This window comes from Papaver somniferum, chromosome 3 (genome assembly GCF_003573695.1).
Source record: "Papaver somniferum cultivar HN1 chromosome 3, ASM357369v1, whole genome shotgun sequence".
NCBI classification, from domain to species: domain Eukaryota; kingdom Viridiplantae; phylum Streptophyta; class Magnoliopsida; order Ranunculales; family Papaveraceae; genus Papaver; species Papaver somniferum.
In genome coordinates, this window is record NC_039360.1 from 19,534,790 (window position 1) to 19,551,130 (window position 16,341).

Genomic DNA, 16,341 nt, shown 5'->3' on the forward strand with positions numbered 1-16,341 from the left:
GTGTGTTGAGAAGAAGAAGAGGAGTTTTTGTGGGGAAAAATAGGATTTTTAGAAATGAGTGATTGTAGTGAAGGAAATGATGTTGGTGAAGCTTCAAATAACAAACATGATTGTGTTGAAGGTGAGATTGTCTCAACTATTGGATGTTTGATGAAGATATGTTAATAGAGGAAGCCATGAATATTGGTACAAACGAAGGAACCAACCCTCAAAATGAGGAACCCCAAGATCAAAATAATCAGGTAAACATCTTATACCCTTCGATTTGTGTGTTTGTTGCTCCAAGTGGTCAAATCATCCCCACTATGGAACAACTCAGTGTAAGGGTCGTCAGAGTCGGGGTGTGTATACCCAAACGACTCTGTGAGGTCGTCAATATATTGACACTACTAATAACGACTCAAACCTGCGACTTTTCCAGGTTACGAAAAATCGTTAGGGTAGTGTGATATAGATTGACAATCATTTTTAGCTAGGTCACCTAGAGTCGTTATGTTTTTTGGTTAACACATGAATGACTCTAAAACCTAAACTCCCTGTAAAATATAACACTTAGGGTCGTTCGTCATACTTGTAGTCATACAGTGTGGATCAGACCAGGGACATACCCAAAAAAGGAACATACACAAAAAAGGAACAAATCAGTTGAGTATTTCATGCTATCAGAACAAGGGTCGTCACCTTATTCTTTAAAACAGAAACGACTCTAATAGAAAACATGACGACACTAACAAATAATGTGACGACCCTATCAATATTTTGGACAGTGAGTATTTCTGTTTTGCAACTAGGGTCGTCAACTAAGAGTAACGACTCTAACCCAAATCATAAGAGTTCAATGACGACTCGAATATATATATTGACGACACTTCTAATTTTTAAGACAGAGAGACTGTTCTTAGCAGAATTAGGGTCGTCAATAAATTCTATTACAGAGGTAACGACCCAAATCTAGGGCAAAAATTGTAGTAGCAGAATTAGGATCGTAACTTAAACATCATATAGCTTAACGATTTTTCGTAGAGTTAACATGCATATGAAGAATCGTTAGGGTTTAAGAAAATACAGAGTAACGACCCACTCACCATAACTGAAAAAAATCGGTTCCAGACCTCAATTTCACAATCAAAATTCAAGAAAAAAAATCAAAACAAAGGAGGGTCTTAGTTCACTTACTTTCTAATCGGCGCCGTTTCTTCTTCTAATTCTCTTCCCGGATTAAAGTTTTTCGTGTCAAAGATGAATCGACGAAGATTTTCTTTTTTTTCTTTTGTGTCGTTAATGGAGGAGATGGGGAGAACTCGGGTGGGAGAGGAAGGGAAGGGAGGATAGGTTTTTAAGTAGTAAGGATAAAATAGTATTTTCACCGCCTTTTGGAACCCTCCTAAAATTTTTGTTGTGGGTATAAATTGGTCAGGGCCTATGTAGTCGATTTCGTCCATTTCGGCCGAAATTTCGGCGAAATTCCGGATTTCGGTCCAAGAAGACACGATTTTGTTAATTTCGGCCGGACGAAATCTTTGCAAAAATTTCGGCCGGAAACGCGTTTTTCGGTCGGAATTGATTTGTCTTGGCCGGATTTTTTTTTTCTTTTTAAATTGAGTGGACTAATCTCACGTACAAAAATTAAAAAGATTAATTCACTCACTAGTATTATTGCTTGTTGCTGTGTTTGAATTTCTTGAGCTAAAATTATTATTTGGTGTTGATGATGAGGAAGGTGAACAACCAGATTTACTAATACTACGTTTCTTTTAAGTGAATATCGATACGAGGATATAAAACATGAAACCGAGATTTTACCGAGATTTTAAAACGGAATTTCCCCGAGACAAAGTTGTACCAGTATCTCGGTGTCGACCGAGACCATCCGAAATTGACTACCTTGGTCAGGCCCCAATTAAACGAGGCTTTTTTTTCTCATGTGAACCTATACATTCAGTACAAAGAAGTTCGTGTCCTTTGCATGGTATTTTTACATTTTTGTAGTAATTACTGCTGCATTCATTTTCTCTTGCGAGGAAATTTATAAATACATGCGAAACATTTCATTGTAATGATTTTGTTGACAAGTTCATCATCATACTTTCTCGCTTTCATCCAAAAACATTGAGGTCCAACAACCATACCTATACCCATCAAAAACCCCGAAAAAGTACCGCGAGTAATATCCAATCTGGTTCGTTATCAATAGTTAAGACATCTTCTGGTGCCTCCTCAGTAGTGCTGCAGTTTTTCAACATGGGAGAACCACATAACCCGTCATTTCCTTCAAAAGAACTTGGCTCAAAAGTTTGAAACTGACTACCTGGTGGGATTCTTCCAACTAGTTTGTTAAAGGAGAGGTTCAAGACTGCAAGGAATGATAAACCTGCTAATTCGTAAGGAATCTCTCCTGACAGCTTGTTTGACGAGAGGTCTAATGACTCCAGATTTTTAAGATTCCCCAAAGTTGATGGGATTTTTCCTTCGAAAGCATTGCTTGAGAAATTGAGAACGTTGAGTGACGTAAAATTTCCAATTATATCTGGTATTTCTCCTTCAAATTTATTATTGGAGAAGTCAATGCTAGTGAAAATGGTTAAGATCTTTACCAGGTCCATGTCTTGTCCTTTGCTTGTAACCGTCACTGCCTGTTGGTAATTATCGTCAGTGAATGCAAATCCAAATCCTATAATTTGATCCCTGTGGTTCCGTGCTGCTTCTTCTTCGTCTACCATCATGGTCTTCCAACTAGAAAAACATTCTTTGGGTAGAACACCTGAAAAGTTATTAGAAGAGATGTCTATAATTTGTAACATTGCCAAGTTACACTCAGTTCCACCATTACCCAAGGGACCTTGAAATCTATTGTTTTGCAACACAAGAACACGTAGCTCGGGCATTGATCCTAACCAGGACGGGAAACCACCGCTTAATTGATTATTTCCAACATCTAGAACCTCTAGCATGGTACAATTGGCTAGAGAACTTGGTAGCTTCCCTTCAAATTTGTTTTCATTGAGGTTGAATGTTCTCAAATCACAAGACTCTGGATAAGAATTAAAATCATCTGGAGGTATACTTCCTTGTGAACGCCATACATGGGGTATCTGTCCGCTTAAGCTGTTTCTTCTTAAATTTAAAACTCTGAGTCTTGCCATGGACCTCATGCATGGCGGTACTGGTCCACTCAAGTTGTTAAATGACACATCGAGAACTTCAAGACTAGCTTCACATATCGACGCGGGTATTTCTCCAGAAATTTGGTTGCTCGAAAGAGAGAAAAACATAGCATGTGAGAGATAAGATGAAACATTTGGGATTATTGAAGTAAGGTTGTTTGATGAGTAATCCAAGAATAAGGCTGATGGTGGCAAGATTGGGTTCTTTCCTTGAAGCATGTTGGAATGGAGGTCAATGTATTTCAACGATGTGAAACTATCGGCAGGGAAGGGCCGGTCAGGATCCTCCAAAAGGTTGCGAGAAAGATTTAAGCTGTCTGAGACTCCCATCGCCAATTTTCCATATCCAGTTGGGTATTTTTCCTTGAATTTGATTGTTTGAAAGATCTAGAGTGGTCAGTTCAGTGTTTTTCAAGATACTAGGAATTTCTGTCAGGTTACAAGAATTTAATGCCAAAAAACTAATCTGGAGAACTAATGCAGGATTTGAACTAGAACTGATTACTGACAATATGTTATTCGATAGGTCGAGATCTGTAAGATTTTTCAACTTACTAAAAAGTGCATCCAAATTTACTATCCCACTGAAATTGTTTGAAGAAAGTGTAAGAGTGTCAAGTCTAGATAGTTCAAACAATGTTGCCGGAATAGGTCCCTGCAGCTTATTCATACTCAAATCAAGGGTCTCTAGAGAAGATGAAGATCCGTTGACAAACTGACCAAGTTGACCAGTGAACTGATTCTCAGAAAGATCCATGTATTGTAGTGAAGGTATTACAAACAAAGCCATTGGAAGTGTTCCAGTGAAACTGTTTTCAGATAGATCCAAATATTGAAGTTGTTTGAGTTTTGACACTGAAGAAGGAATTGGTCCATTAAATCTACAATGCCAAAGATCCAAGCGGGATAAAAATCTAAGATTACCTATGGAATTCGGTAACTCGCCAGAAAAACTTGTGTTTAGCAATATTAACTCCTGAAGCAGTCCATGCATGGGAATTTCTGGTAATGAACCTTGAAGATGATCATTATTTGCAAGATAGAGTTTCTGAAGTGTTCTTACCTTGAGAATCCTTTCCGGGGAGTTCCCGTACAACTCGCAAGAACTCAAATCTAAAAACGTCAAGTTGCGGAATTCGCTAAAGAACTCTGGTACTTCACTTGATATATTATTCCCGCTGAGACGTAATTCATAGAGTGACTGAAGCTGTATAAGAGATTTATCAAATGGACCTGACAGATAACAGTTGGATAGACTCAAGACTTGCAATTTAGGTACTGAACTCGAGAACGCTTTACACCACTTGCTACCTTGTGCTGATATGTTAACACCGTCTAAAGATAATATTCTAACTTCTTTTAAGTTACGAGTAAGCGTATTAAGATCAGGATTGTTCAATGTGAACGGAATACTTCCCGGAAATTGATAAGTTGCAAGATCGAGTGTAACTAACCTTGTCATACGCGAGAATGAAATTGGAATCTGCCCATTAAAACCCGAATTTGACAAATTGAGGTAAGTCAAGTTGACAAGCTTATTAAACCCCACAGGTATCGGTATAGAACCGAAGTAGTTGAATGCCAAATTCAATCTCTCAAGATACCGGAACTTGAATAAACTACTAGAACTATTTACTCCATCTTGAATGGATTCATTACTAAGGTCTAAACTTAAAACATGACCACTTTTATCACATGTAACACCATCCCAAGAAGAACAACAATCGGTATTTGAACTCCAAGAACTACGCTTCGATGTAGAAGAAGAAGATACAAAACTTTGATTAAGTTGCACTAAGAGATTCTTTTGATCCTTCAAACACTCCCCTTGCACCCAAATATTGTCAAAGAACCGAAAACAAAAATATCCAAGTAATAAAACTTAACAAAATTCTCATTGAAATATGATTAATTGACAAATGGAAATTTGATATATTTGTAGCTGGATGATCAAGCTAGCTCATGAAGAAGAAGAATGATCGTCTCTTATAACTAATAATCATCGAGGGTTCATCAAGTCAACTATCACTGTGCTGTTTTTTGTATTAGTTAAGGTGGCTGCACAATTTCCTCCCGTTTACATCCTACACGTGTTACACAACCACTTCATTGTTTTCTTGTAATAATCTGTATATTCAGCCACCATTTGGATATTTTAGCTGTCAAATCTGTTTTTAAAAAGAAGAAAAAAAAGGTCCTCATTAATAAATAATAATAATAATAATAATAATAATAAGGGTATGAGAGAGAGACTCCGGGCGATTTACAGGCGACAGAAAGTCTGCAAATTTGTTCCGGCAATTGCATCGGATTTCCTTCATAGAATTCTGATCACTCTTCATCTTTCAAATCCCCTTGTTATCTCCTTTCGATTGATGCCATTCTTAACCACAGTCTCTCACCATCCGAGGTAGTTACAGCGGTTATTCTTTTTTACGGATGCCATGCGACATACTCGTTCTAGATCATCTTCCTCATCCCAACATGAGATATCATCATCTGCGACGTCGTCTTCTATATCAGATTCTCAATACTTTAGCCCAGCAACGGATTTTACTCTATCCCATAATCATAGTGAAGATACAGAGTCAAACGGTGATCACTTTCATTGTACTTTTAAAGGGTTTGACGATTGCAGAGACGGGGTTAATGGTAGAGGGTTCGTTCGCAGTTCGTTCACCAGACACCTTAATGACAGACATTTTCGTACTGCAGAGGCTAAACAAACCTGCAAGGAGAGAATCAACAACAACTTGAATGTTTTTACAGCATGGGAACGAGTTCTAGGGTCATTACAGATGTGGCTCTGCAGTTTATGCATGAGTATGCATGTCTGGAAAAAACCCTGTAGTCATTCAAGCCATCATGGAACAATTGTCTCAGGACCATTCAATGGAAAATGTGCTGATTTCCTTATCTATGATATTACCAAGCCTGTTGCGACTGCCACAGACACAACATACACTGTGGCTGAGAATACCCCATCTCTATCTGTAGAACTGCCATGCACTACAGATACACTCACGGAACTGCAGGAAAAACACCCACATGCTCATCCTCCTACTATACCCACTGAACCAATCTCTGCTGATCCCATTGCTGTAGATACAGGTGCAGTCCTTGGTGCTATAAAAAACTTCCCCAAAGGAACATCCTATGGCAGGGATGGCCTCAGGGCACAGCATCTACTTGATGCCATGAGTGGAGAAGCAAGTGCAGCTGCAGATGAGCTTGTCATATCAATCACAAAGGTAGTAAATATCTTACTTGCTGGAAAATGCCCTGCCGTTCTAGGTGAATACATTGCTAGTTATCCCCTTACACCACTGCAGAAACCTGGTGGTGGGCTTAGACCCATTGCTGTGGGTACTATATGGCGCAGGCTAGTTTCCAAAGTTGCAGCTGTAAAAATTGGAAAGGAAATGTCTACCTATTTGGGTGACTACCAATTTGGAGTGGGAGTGCCATGCGGTGGGGAAAGTATCCTCCATTCTGTCAACAGACTCATGGAGTTAAAAGGTACTATGAACAATACTTCCATGTTACTCATCGACTTCTTGAACGCATTCAACATGGTTGATCGTACAACACTAATCCAAGAGGTCAGATCCCATTGTCCTGCAATTGCTCAATGGGTAGAATTCTGTTATGCTAAACCATCTCGTCTATACTATAATGAGTTCATCTTATCCTCGTCTAAGGGAGTGCAACAAGGTGACCCCCTTGGTCCGTTGCTCTTCGCACTTACTCCCCATCCTGTTATATTGAGCATCGCCTCCAAGTGCAAGTTAGACTTAAATGCATGGTACCTCGACGATGGCACCATCATTGGTGATACGTTGGAAGTCTCCAAGGCCTTGGCTATAATTCAATCTGAAGGTGTCCGCAGGGGTCTTCACCTCAACATCACCAAAACCGAGTTATTTTGGCCTACACCAGATCAACGGAGTTTAATTCTAGGCGTTTTTCCTGCTAACATTGGTCGACCCTCAACTGGTGTCAAACTCCTAGGTGGTCCTGTCAGTCTAGATTTGCAATTCTGCAAGGAAATGGTGATGCAGAGAGTGACTAAAACCATCAACCTCATGTCAGTCGTCAAGAAGGTCAAGGATCCGCAGAGTGAACTATTATTATTGCGCAATTGTACTGGGGTCTCCAGATTATACTTCACTATGCGCACAACAAATCCCTTAGCATTGCAGCAAGCTATGACTCACTTTGACGATCACCTCTTTCATTATTTGCGACAACTTATTACTGCAGATGGTGCAGGATTTGGTCCATTGCAATACCGCATCGCTACCCTACCAATCAAAGACGGAGGTCTCGGCGTATATACGATGCATGACACCAGCAATTACTGCTACTTGGCTTCACAACTTCAAACTCGGCTATACAGGATATCATATTGAAGGACATCCCTCCTACCAGTTCAAGCTCAACATATCAGCAAGCCTTAGCAGCCTACATCCAAGTCTGTGGTCTTACCTCTTCCTCACATAGCTTTGACAATACAACCCCTCATTTTATGCACTCCCTGGCTGTCTTATACTTCGAAGTAGTGAAGAAACGGATCCCCACAACCTACCATTTGAGTGTACATGACAGTGTTTTATGGCAATGCAACAAGCTCAAACACGCCCAAGATTATTTACTTGCCATACCCATTGCCGGTTTGAATCAAACCCTTGGACCCCGTCATTTCAGATGCGTTCTCAGCTACCGACTTGGCATCCCGCTTTTTCCCGAAGGAAGTTATTGTTCAAGCTGTAATAAGGAGATGGACATATTTGGAGACCATGCCTTACATTGTGCTAGCGACATAGGACTCAAATTCCGGCATGATCTGGTACGTGACATTTTTATGGATATATGTATCAAAGCCGGTGTCGCAGCACGTAAAGAAGCACCCTTAGGTTTTCTTTCAGATGAGAATGTTGCTTTGAGGCCTGCTGACTTATTAATACACAACTGGGAAAACGGCAGAGATACATGCTTCGATGTCACAGGCGTTTCTCCCTTCACTGGGGAAATTCGTTCTTTCACCCCGGGCCAAGCTCTCTCTAAGGTGATTCTCCGTAAACGCAACAAATATTTAGAGAAGTGTGAGTCACACGGATATGGCTTTCATATTCTCGCTTTCACTACATGGGTGAACTAAGTGAGGACACGGTGGCTTTTGTAAAGAGGTTAAAGAACTGCCTATCTCACAATGACGCAAATTGTGGCACTGGCAGTTTTCTTTTTCATCGTTTAGGTATTGTTATTCAAAAAGGTGTTGGTTCTCAGCTTGTAGCTAGGTTACCAACACTTTTCATGTAATATTACTATTTTCCCTATTTTCAATAAAAGCCCTCACAGGCACGTTTCCATAATAATAATAATAATAATAATAATAATAATAGTTCATGAAAAAGAATAAGAAATAGAGAGAAATATGTAGTGGGATAGAGAAGTAAAGTGGAAGCAGCATTTTGGTTTGTTTATCGATGGACAGCAGTGCACTTCATTTGACTTGTGGCAATTTTTGCCCAAAGAGGAGTTTTATAGTGGCACACTGTAACAAATTTAAGGCAGAAAAACATTGCATCAGGTGAAAATACGAAATTAAATTAAATTCAAGTATTTTGAGATCATTTGAGCATCTAATATGACATTACTAGACTGACTTAGTATCTCAAACATTGTAAGCAAAGGCTAGAGAGTTGTCTCCCTACGGATTGAGCTACTACCAATTTTCTCCGTCTTACCATTTGTGAATGAGATCTCAACCGCGTGTGACAGAAAATTAAACCCTCTAACGGAAAAAAATTTCAATTCGGCTGTATGGCGAGGAAAATCCAAATGCAAATAAAATTTTAGACTTTGACGAGGGAAATAGAAACTTTGGAGCTAAGAATGTTTATCGTTTTAAAACAGCGTTTGTCTATTAAAGCCCGCGTAAATGAATAGGATTATAGTGGGTTGGGCCGTACGTCAAGTGGCACTTGTTTTCCTTCCTCAAGGAAGCTGACAGAGTGACAGGTTTTGCAGTTGGGTGTTGGCAATGATAAATTGAGTGGATAGGTTGTTTGCTGAAGAAGTTCTGTGAAGATGGAGGTGCTGAAATTTTCCATTACAATATTATCTCAAATCAAGGATTTCAGCCAGCTCTTAATTCCATTTCATAATTCTAGTAGTGAGCAAACAAATGATTACTGTGGACTGAAAGGGACCATCAGATTTCTTTGGACTGAAAGGGATCATCAGATTTTCTTAGTACAAGAATGTTTGGCTGAAGAAGAATCATGGTAAATATGCCTTCGTTTTCATGAAGAAGTTGAGAAATCTCTAAAATTTGTTCTTAAAACATGTAACTGAAGAGTTTTTGGTAATGTTCAAGTAAAGGTTAAGGCTCAAAATACTTACAGTAGTAGAGCAGCTAATGCAAGAATTCTTAATTTTTTCCATACCAATTTGATGGTCACAAAATGTTATCTGTGAAACTGAAGGTGAGATTATTACTGATCAGTCTTCCTTTCCTCTCGGAAAAAATTGTTCTCGTGTAGAGTGTTTTTCAAAGAATTCTTAATTTTCTTTCATTGATATCAAACAGTCTTAGCCTTTTCATATTTACAAAGTAAGTTGAAGCCGGCTACTACTAGTGTATAATTTGGCAAAAAAGTGGAAACTAGGATATGCTGAAATCGACAAACTCACAAGATAATGAAACAAAAATTCTTTATAAACTCTATACCTAAAAAAATAAAAAATCTCCGAACATGAAGCCCTGGAAATTATGCTACTAATAAAAATTACCTGGCTTTGATGTTTTTGGAAAGTTTCTTCTTCTTTTTCCTCACAGCTTTTGGGGTTTTGGTCTTGCGCGCTTCCCTCTTCTCTTCTTTCACTTTCTTCTTGTTCTCTTTTCGAGCTGCTTTTTTATCTGCAGGGACTAGTGTCTCCTGTCTACCGTCCTTCCTCGAATCATCATCTTCATCTGTTCCGGACTGTGTTGCGCTGTTGTTTGAGATGTCTGTCTGTTCAGTAGAGGTATCATATGGGTCCCATTCCTTTAGATCCTTTAGTAACTGTTTTTGAGCTGGGAAAAGAGAGTGCTCCAGTTCTGTAACTATATTTGTCAAACCTTCGCAACCCTGGCAACTTGCATTCCTGTCAACATCCTCCTCGGTGTCCTTCAGTTGATCAAGCGTCCTTGGGATGTACAACTTAAAAAGCCATAAGATAGAATTGTAAGGTTTTCGAATTTTTAGTTAAGCTTGAAAAGGGATCTTGACACGAGATTATTTACCTTCTTATCCTCCACGGACATCAAATCTCCCCTAGCCAAAATTTTCCGTTGAGCCTGTAACCATTGTAAATGCATTAAGCCATGACTATGTTTTCTACACGTTTAGGGGATTAGAGCATAACAAAAAATAATATGCATGATGGAGCACCAAACCTCTTCTAAATAAGATTCCACAGATTCATCAGTAATAGATGAATCTACTACAAAATCGAACAGTTCCTGTATGGTCATAACTTCCACACCATTCTTCTTGAAAAAATCCTGCAGAATACAATTTGGTCGATAATAGAAGTTTTTGTTTACATCTAAAATCTAAGGAAACAGTAGGTGCATAATTGAATTGAACCAACTTACAGAAACATGTATGCAATCCTCACGTAAGAAGTCTAAGGCAAGAGGGTGGTCAAGGTCCACAGATTGGGAAACATCAATTATGTGCAAGTTACCCTGAAGATCCGGAAAGAAAACATAAACTGTTGCTTGATGACAAAAAACGAAAATTTCAATTCAACGCGAAGATAGGCTATTGGACTCACCTCGTGATAGAGTATATTATACTCACTCAAGTCTCCATGCACCAGTTTGCACTTTTGGTATAAATTTCGCATCACCATAATAATCTGATCATTCATAGATAATACAAACTCAGTTTTGATCACAACATATACTAATTTTGATCACAACATATACTAATTTTGTATTCATAGATAATACAAACTGGTAGATTATCTCAATTTTAATCTCACCATAATAATCTGATCATTTTGGCTGGCAATGAGATAAGAACAACAAACATTAAAAGTTCACTCTGGGTTTGCCAAGTTTGTCTGTTGTTATATTTCGACGATCAATATTCAATCTACAATTCACAAGGATATAGACACACCTGCACATAACATTCACGCATCTTGTCTTCAGAGAGATTTGCATCCTTGAGACGAGGAGCAGCCCACCCTGATTTTCCTGTAAGAAATTTTCTTAAAACCGAATCTCCAGAAATCGCTAAAACAGTTCAAGAGACGAAATTCATATGCATTTGGTGCTATTTACATACGACTAAGCTGAGCAATTTATACTATAACTGAAGGTCTCTACGCACTCACTTTGACACTTCGACTAATCAAAGTGGATAGAAGAAAGTTTGCCACTAAAGGACTTTATCAGGTATTACTACTCAACTAAAGATGATTTTGAGAGAAGAAAACATACCTACGAATTCCATGACCAAAACATGAAGTCTCAAAAGTATTGGAGTTGGGCACCTGATCCCCGCTGCCTTTAACCTGAGTTCAGAACATAGAGAGCTTTAACACGTAACATCACAAACATTAAACTGCAATTACATTTTACTATGATAAGATTTCCTTTTTCATGTTAAGTATGTTATATTAAGCCTCACAGTTACATTTCTCAAGAGATCAAGTTTATAACTTAATGTTTCCAGTCGAGGAGAACTGACTACATATCATTTTTTATAGGTTATAAAAAGTGCATCTGTCCAACAACCATAAAGCAGCAAATGTGACAGGGGATATTTAGGGAGTGTCTATAAACATGAAAAATCATATTAAAAGAAACACAAAGAGATGCAAGGCTTGCTTTTACCTCATAAGATTCCTCATTTCTTTTTCTGCCCAAGTCTTAACCATTTTCCTAGGATTGTGCTTGCAGTATCCATACCTAAAACGATAATCCCCTTGTATATAACGATCCCTATCCCTGAAGAGTGGCAATGTAAAAAATCGCATCATCATACTTTTCTCATCACTCTTTCATAACCAACAAAAGGGTTGCAGGTAAGCAGACAGATAATAATAATCAGTTAACAATCTTCAACTCAAAATTCGAATAAATATCTTCAATTTATGACCAGATCAGTAGACTTACTTGAATCCTAGAACTGAAGTTTTATAGACCTTTACTGCAAATTCTTGACCATCCTCTTTCGTCGCATGATAAACATTGGCCTGTCAATAAAAGGGACGAATGGAGAACTTCATTGAGAAAATCAGAAAAAAAGAAATGTCTGGGTAGTTGATAGTATAGATATGACATACTTCTTTCCCGGTAGAAATGCAGCCATTTATATCATCGAATATACCGCGATTCAGCATTTTGAACAACACCATACGAGTTCTTGGATCAATAGCCTAAACAAATCCAAATTCCAAAGTAAATACGAGCATAAAGCTAAAAGTGTTACACACATAGTAAAGCTAATCTTCAGATATATCGTTAAACAGCTAAAAACAGAAGAATTACATTGAACAGATAATGGCCTAACCTGTTCAACAGAAGCACGGTCTCTTTTGTCAGCGGTTTTAGTTTTACCAATGGCGGTTTCTCGGAGACTTTGACGAATAGCAGTTGTAACAGAATTGGGCATGCTCATGTTTTCCCTTCCTTCCCATTCCTACATTCGCAAATTATGAACAGAACATATTACCTTATGACACAAAAAGTAGAATTCCAAGGAAATAAATCCAATTCCATTGTAAATACGAACCCATTTGCTCAAATTGCATACCCCATTTATCATATACACTAGAAACCCTATCTTTATTAATCAGAATAAAATTAAAAAAAAGAAGAAAAAGACTTAATTCATCAAATTCTCACTAGAAAAAATATATTCAATCCTTACATAATGTAAACTAGACAATTCCCAGAAATAAGAAATACCTCTAATGGGGAAGGTCGAAGATGACTAGTAAATCTCTGGTTTCGATTAGAGAGGGGTTGAAAAGTGCTTGACAGATGACCACCATGAGCATTAGGTCGTCTAGAATACAGATGAATTGAAGCAGTTCCACAATCTTTAGAGTTATCCAACCAGTCTAAAGCTTCTTCGATTTCTTCCGAATCCATTCTAGGGTTTCTTCTACGTGCTGCCGCGTACTCCTTTAGGGGTTTTGAAGAATGTCCGGCCGGAGTTAGTTCCCCAGTTTTGTGAGTGAGCGAGAGATACTGCAGTAGTCCCACGTAATAATTCCAAGTAAAACCTTTTCGCATAATAATAAAGTGAAGGGCAACTGCTGTTTGAGACAAATCCCAAAGAGCAAGGGCTATGGAGCGAGGACCCTCCTTCATAGCCTCACTCATTTTGGTCTAATTTGGTGCTGTTATGGGCACTAATTGAATCAACTTTCCCCCAAAATCATTCATGCATTCACTGAAATGAGTGAGAGATAAAGTCTTCACTAGACGGCTAAAAATCAGCCGTTTGGAAAAAATATAAGAAGCGGTTAAAGATATGCCTCCTAGAGATATTTTCAGAGTTTTATTAATTTAAAACTCTTTAAAGTGGGCCCTTTATAAATTTTAATATTAAAATAACCTAAAAAAATAGGTGAAACAGCTAATGTTTAGCCGCTTGTGTGTATTTAATAAATAAAAAAAAAAACGGCTGATTTTTCAGCCGCTTAGTCTTTAGTTTTCTTTCCCCACGGTCACCACATCACTCTTTCACCTCATGTCTCACTCGTTTGGGAAGTGAACTAGTGTTAAAAACACTCATTCCATAGCCCTTGCTCTAAGGCCAAGCACTATGGTTTAGCATTTCCCTTCCCTATCCGTCAAATAAAGAAAAGGGATATCACAAGGAAGGTAGCTTCACTGTAGGGCGCTTTCATCCCTTCCCTACATGATACGGAACAGAATTATAATGTTCCAGGAGATCGAACTTTCCTCCCATTTCTTCTTCTTCTCTATTTCTTTCTTATCTCAAACCCCTTTCATCCCCTTTTCATTTTCGTGGTGATTCATTGTGATTCGTTGGCTTAAATTTAAAGGGTTTGATCGTTACTCCAAGGTGAAACAAATCTATTCTTCAATTTCGTTTTCCATCCACAAAATCATCAAAGGTGAGTGATTCTAATTTTAGGGTTTAAAATTAATTTGATCTTGATTTTAGTTGATATTAGGTTGATATAAGTGAAAAATCCATGATTGTGTCTTGTTGTGTGATGCATCTCTTGATTTGTTGAATGAGATGTTTGTAAAACTACTATTCTATTGATGTATTATCACATTGATTGGATTGTATTTATGTATGGTATAGACAAATTGATACTATGTTTGTTGTTTGGAAAGGTACAGAATGAGTCTAATGCGTGCTTATGTGAGAATTAAATACGGAATACATTTGGATACTTCTAGTGATGAAGAAGAAAAAGCTTTGCTAATGTTTACACAATTGTGTTTGGATGAACGACTGTATATCATTCGACAACCGATACCTAGGGAGGTGCAGATACGTAGTGTAATTACCCGAGATCAAGCGTGGCATGATGCGAAAATGATGAATGATTATTTTACACCTGGAACTGGTTATACCTCAAGACAATTTAAACAACGTCTAGGCATGAGGGAAGAATTATTCGAGAAATTGTTAGGAAAAATTCTTGAAGTGGATCCAGAATGGCAACAATGTCCGGATGCAACTGGTACTACGGGGCATTCTCCACATATGAAATTAGTTGTCGTGATGAAATGTTTATGTAAAAGTACGGCAGCTGACAGTGTTGATGATTACACTCGTATGGGTGCAACTAAAATATACAAATATCTAAAAAGATTCTGCCACACCATTTGCATGACTTTTGGAGAAAGATATTTGCGTCAACCCACTCCTGAAGATGTTCAGAGGTTGTTAGCTGAGAATGTCGAACGAGGATTTTCAGGAATGCTTGGTAGTGTTGATTGTATGCAGTGGCCATGTAAGAATTGTCTGATAGCTTGGCAAGGAACTTACCGTGGTAAAGAGAAATAGAGTTGTATGGTATTAGAGGCGGTGGCGTCATATGATTTGTGGTTTTGACATGCTTTTTTTGGTATGCCGGAATCAAACAACGATTTGAATGTGTTGGCACACTCACCCATTTTTGATAACATGCTAAAGGGTGTTGCACCTCCATGTAATTATGTCATCAACGGTCACCAATACAATATGGATTATTTCTTAGCGGATGGTATCTATCCAAAGTTGACTACAATTGTATAAGATTTCAACCAGACGTTGGACATTCCAGTGTATGTGAGATTCAACAAGTATCAAATGGCTAAAAGAAAGGATATCGAGCGTGCTTTTGGAGTGCTTCAAGCTAAATTCCGAATTTTCGGATCACCGTATAAGTATTGGTATGAACATGACTTGAACCTAATTATGAAATGTTGTCTTATTTTACACAACATGATCATTGAGCATGAACGTCGGGATACAGATTGGGGAAGAGTTGTTCCTGTTCGAATTCTAGAACCTACCAATGAAGTTCGTGTTTTTACGTCATCTCTGAAAAACCTAGAAATGCATCTACAATTTAGAACGGATCTTGTCAAGCACATTGCTGCGCGTCTGGGTAGAGGAGGCCAGGCAGGGGACTTGTCTAGTTTGGAAGGTTCATATATGGAATACGTGGTACTTCTATCATCAGATGCAGATTATGATGATACAGAGTTAGTAGAAGAAATTGTTCCGGGCGAAGACCAGGATGGTGCATTTGATTATTACGGAGATTACAATGACCAAATCCCATATGACTTTGAACATGGAGATGAACATGTTTATGGAGACGGACATGTGGTAGACGAATATGAAGATGATGGAGATGGTGATGGTGATGATGATGACGATGACGAGGAAGAGGATGAATGATAACCCTTTAACTTTTGTGTTTGTTTAAAAGTCTTAATGCTAAAGGCATATGTAAGATGGACTTTAAATATTTTTTGGTCTTGAATTATGTATTAGAATGAATACGTTTTTATGTTATGGCCATGTGGTTTACAATTATGAGTTGCTTATTTCAACCTAATAGTAGATTACTCCATGCAATCTCTTTGTACAATATTTGGATATGTATACTTATCCGTGAAATCTCTTTGTAC

The 16,341-nt window shown here is 38.2% G+C and overlaps 5 protein-coding genes across 5 annotated transcripts; 2 read left to right on the forward strand and 3 right to left on the reverse strand.

Moving 5' to 3' along the window:
* Positions 1-1,961: 1,961 nt before the first annotated feature.
* Positions 1,962-5,140, reverse strand: LOC113355443 (receptor-like protein 33). Its single transcript, XM_026598300.1, has 2 exons — positions 4,619-5,140; positions 1,962-4,371 (listed from the first exon to the last, which is right to left on the reverse strand). Exon 2 carries the CDS (start codon positions 3,492-3,494, stop codon positions 2,139-2,141), a length of 1,356 nt encoding a protein of 451 aa, XP_026454085.1. The 5' UTR covers positions 3,495-4,371; positions 4,619-5,140; the 3' UTR covers positions 1,962-2,138.
* Positions 3,626-5,506, reverse strand: LOC113359109 (receptor-like protein 7). The gene is made up of 3 exons (XM_026602795.1): positions 5,432-5,506; positions 3,720-4,977; positions 3,626-3,630 (listed from the first exon to the last, which is right to left on the reverse strand). Exons 1-3 carry the CDS (start codon positions 5,504-5,506, stop codon positions 3,626-3,628), a joined length of 1,338 nt encoding a protein of 445 aa, XP_026458580.1.
* Positions 5,507-9,732: 4,226 nt separating this feature from the next.
* LOC113355444 (serine/threonine-protein kinase rio1-like) lies at positions 9,733-13,521 on the reverse strand. Its single transcript, XM_026598301.1, has 12 exons — positions 13,138-13,521; positions 12,740-12,868; positions 12,513-12,605; positions 12,343-12,422; positions 12,061-12,174; positions 11,665-11,738; positions 11,342-11,418; positions 10,992-11,075; positions 10,810-10,902; positions 10,609-10,716; positions 10,456-10,509; positions 9,733-10,372 (listed from the first exon to the last, which is right to left on the reverse strand). The coding sequence occupies exons 1-12, from the start codon at positions 13,465-13,467 to the stop codon at positions 9,959-9,961; spliced, it is 1,650 nt and encodes a 549-aa protein (XP_026454086.1). The 5' UTR covers positions 13,468-13,521; the 3' UTR covers positions 9,733-9,958.
* Positions 13,522-14,554: 1,033 nt separating this feature from the next.
* LOC113359110 lies at positions 14,555-15,226 on the forward strand. Its single transcript, XM_026602796.1, has one exon. The coding sequence runs from the start codon at positions 14,555-14,557 to the stop codon at positions 15,224-15,226; it is 672 nt and encodes a 223-aa protein (XP_026458581.1).
* A 285-nt stretch (positions 15,227-15,511) lies between these two features.
* LOC113359111 (acidic leucine-rich nuclear phosphoprotein 32 family member B-like) lies at positions 15,512-16,108 on the forward strand. Its single transcript, XM_026602797.1, has one exon. The coding sequence runs from the start codon at positions 15,512-15,514 to the stop codon at positions 16,106-16,108; it is 597 nt and encodes a 198-aa protein (XP_026458582.1).
* The last annotated feature ends 233 nt before the right edge of the window (positions 16,109-16,341 follow it).

Bases quoted from the DNA above. Each gene is read 5' to 3' on its own strand.
- LOC113355443 (XM_026598300.1), bottom strand. From the start codon at position 3,494: ATGGGAGTCTCAGACAGCTTAAATCTTTCTCGCAACCTTTTGGAGGAT.
- LOC113359109 (XM_026602795.1), bottom strand. From the start codon at position 5,506: ATGAAGAGTGATCAGAATTCTATGAAGGAAATCCGATGCAATTGCCGG. The intron at 4,978-5,431 runs GTAAATCGCCCG...GAGTGTTTGAAG, and splicing joins TTGCAGACTTTCTGTCGCCT to GATCAAAAGAATCTCTTAGT.
- LOC113355444 (XM_026598301.1), bottom strand. From the start codon at position 13,467: ATGCGAAAAGGTTTTACTTGGAATTATTACGTGGGACTACTGCAGTAT. The intron at 11,076-11,341 runs GTGTGTCTATAT...ATGAATGATCAG, and splicing joins TGCGTGAATGTTATGTGCAG to ATTATTATGGTGATGCGAAA. The intron at 10,717-10,809 runs GTAAGTTGGTTC...TGTATTCTGCAG, and splicing joins AGGATTGCATACATGTTTCT to GATTTTTTCAAGAAGAATGG.
- LOC113359110 (XM_026602796.1), top strand. From the start codon at position 14,555: ATGAGTCTAATGCGTGCTTATGTGAGAATTAAATACGGAATACATTTG.
- LOC113359111 (XM_026602797.1), top strand. From the start codon at position 15,512: ATGGCTAAAAGAAAGGATATCGAGCGTGCTTTTGGAGTGCTTCAAGCT.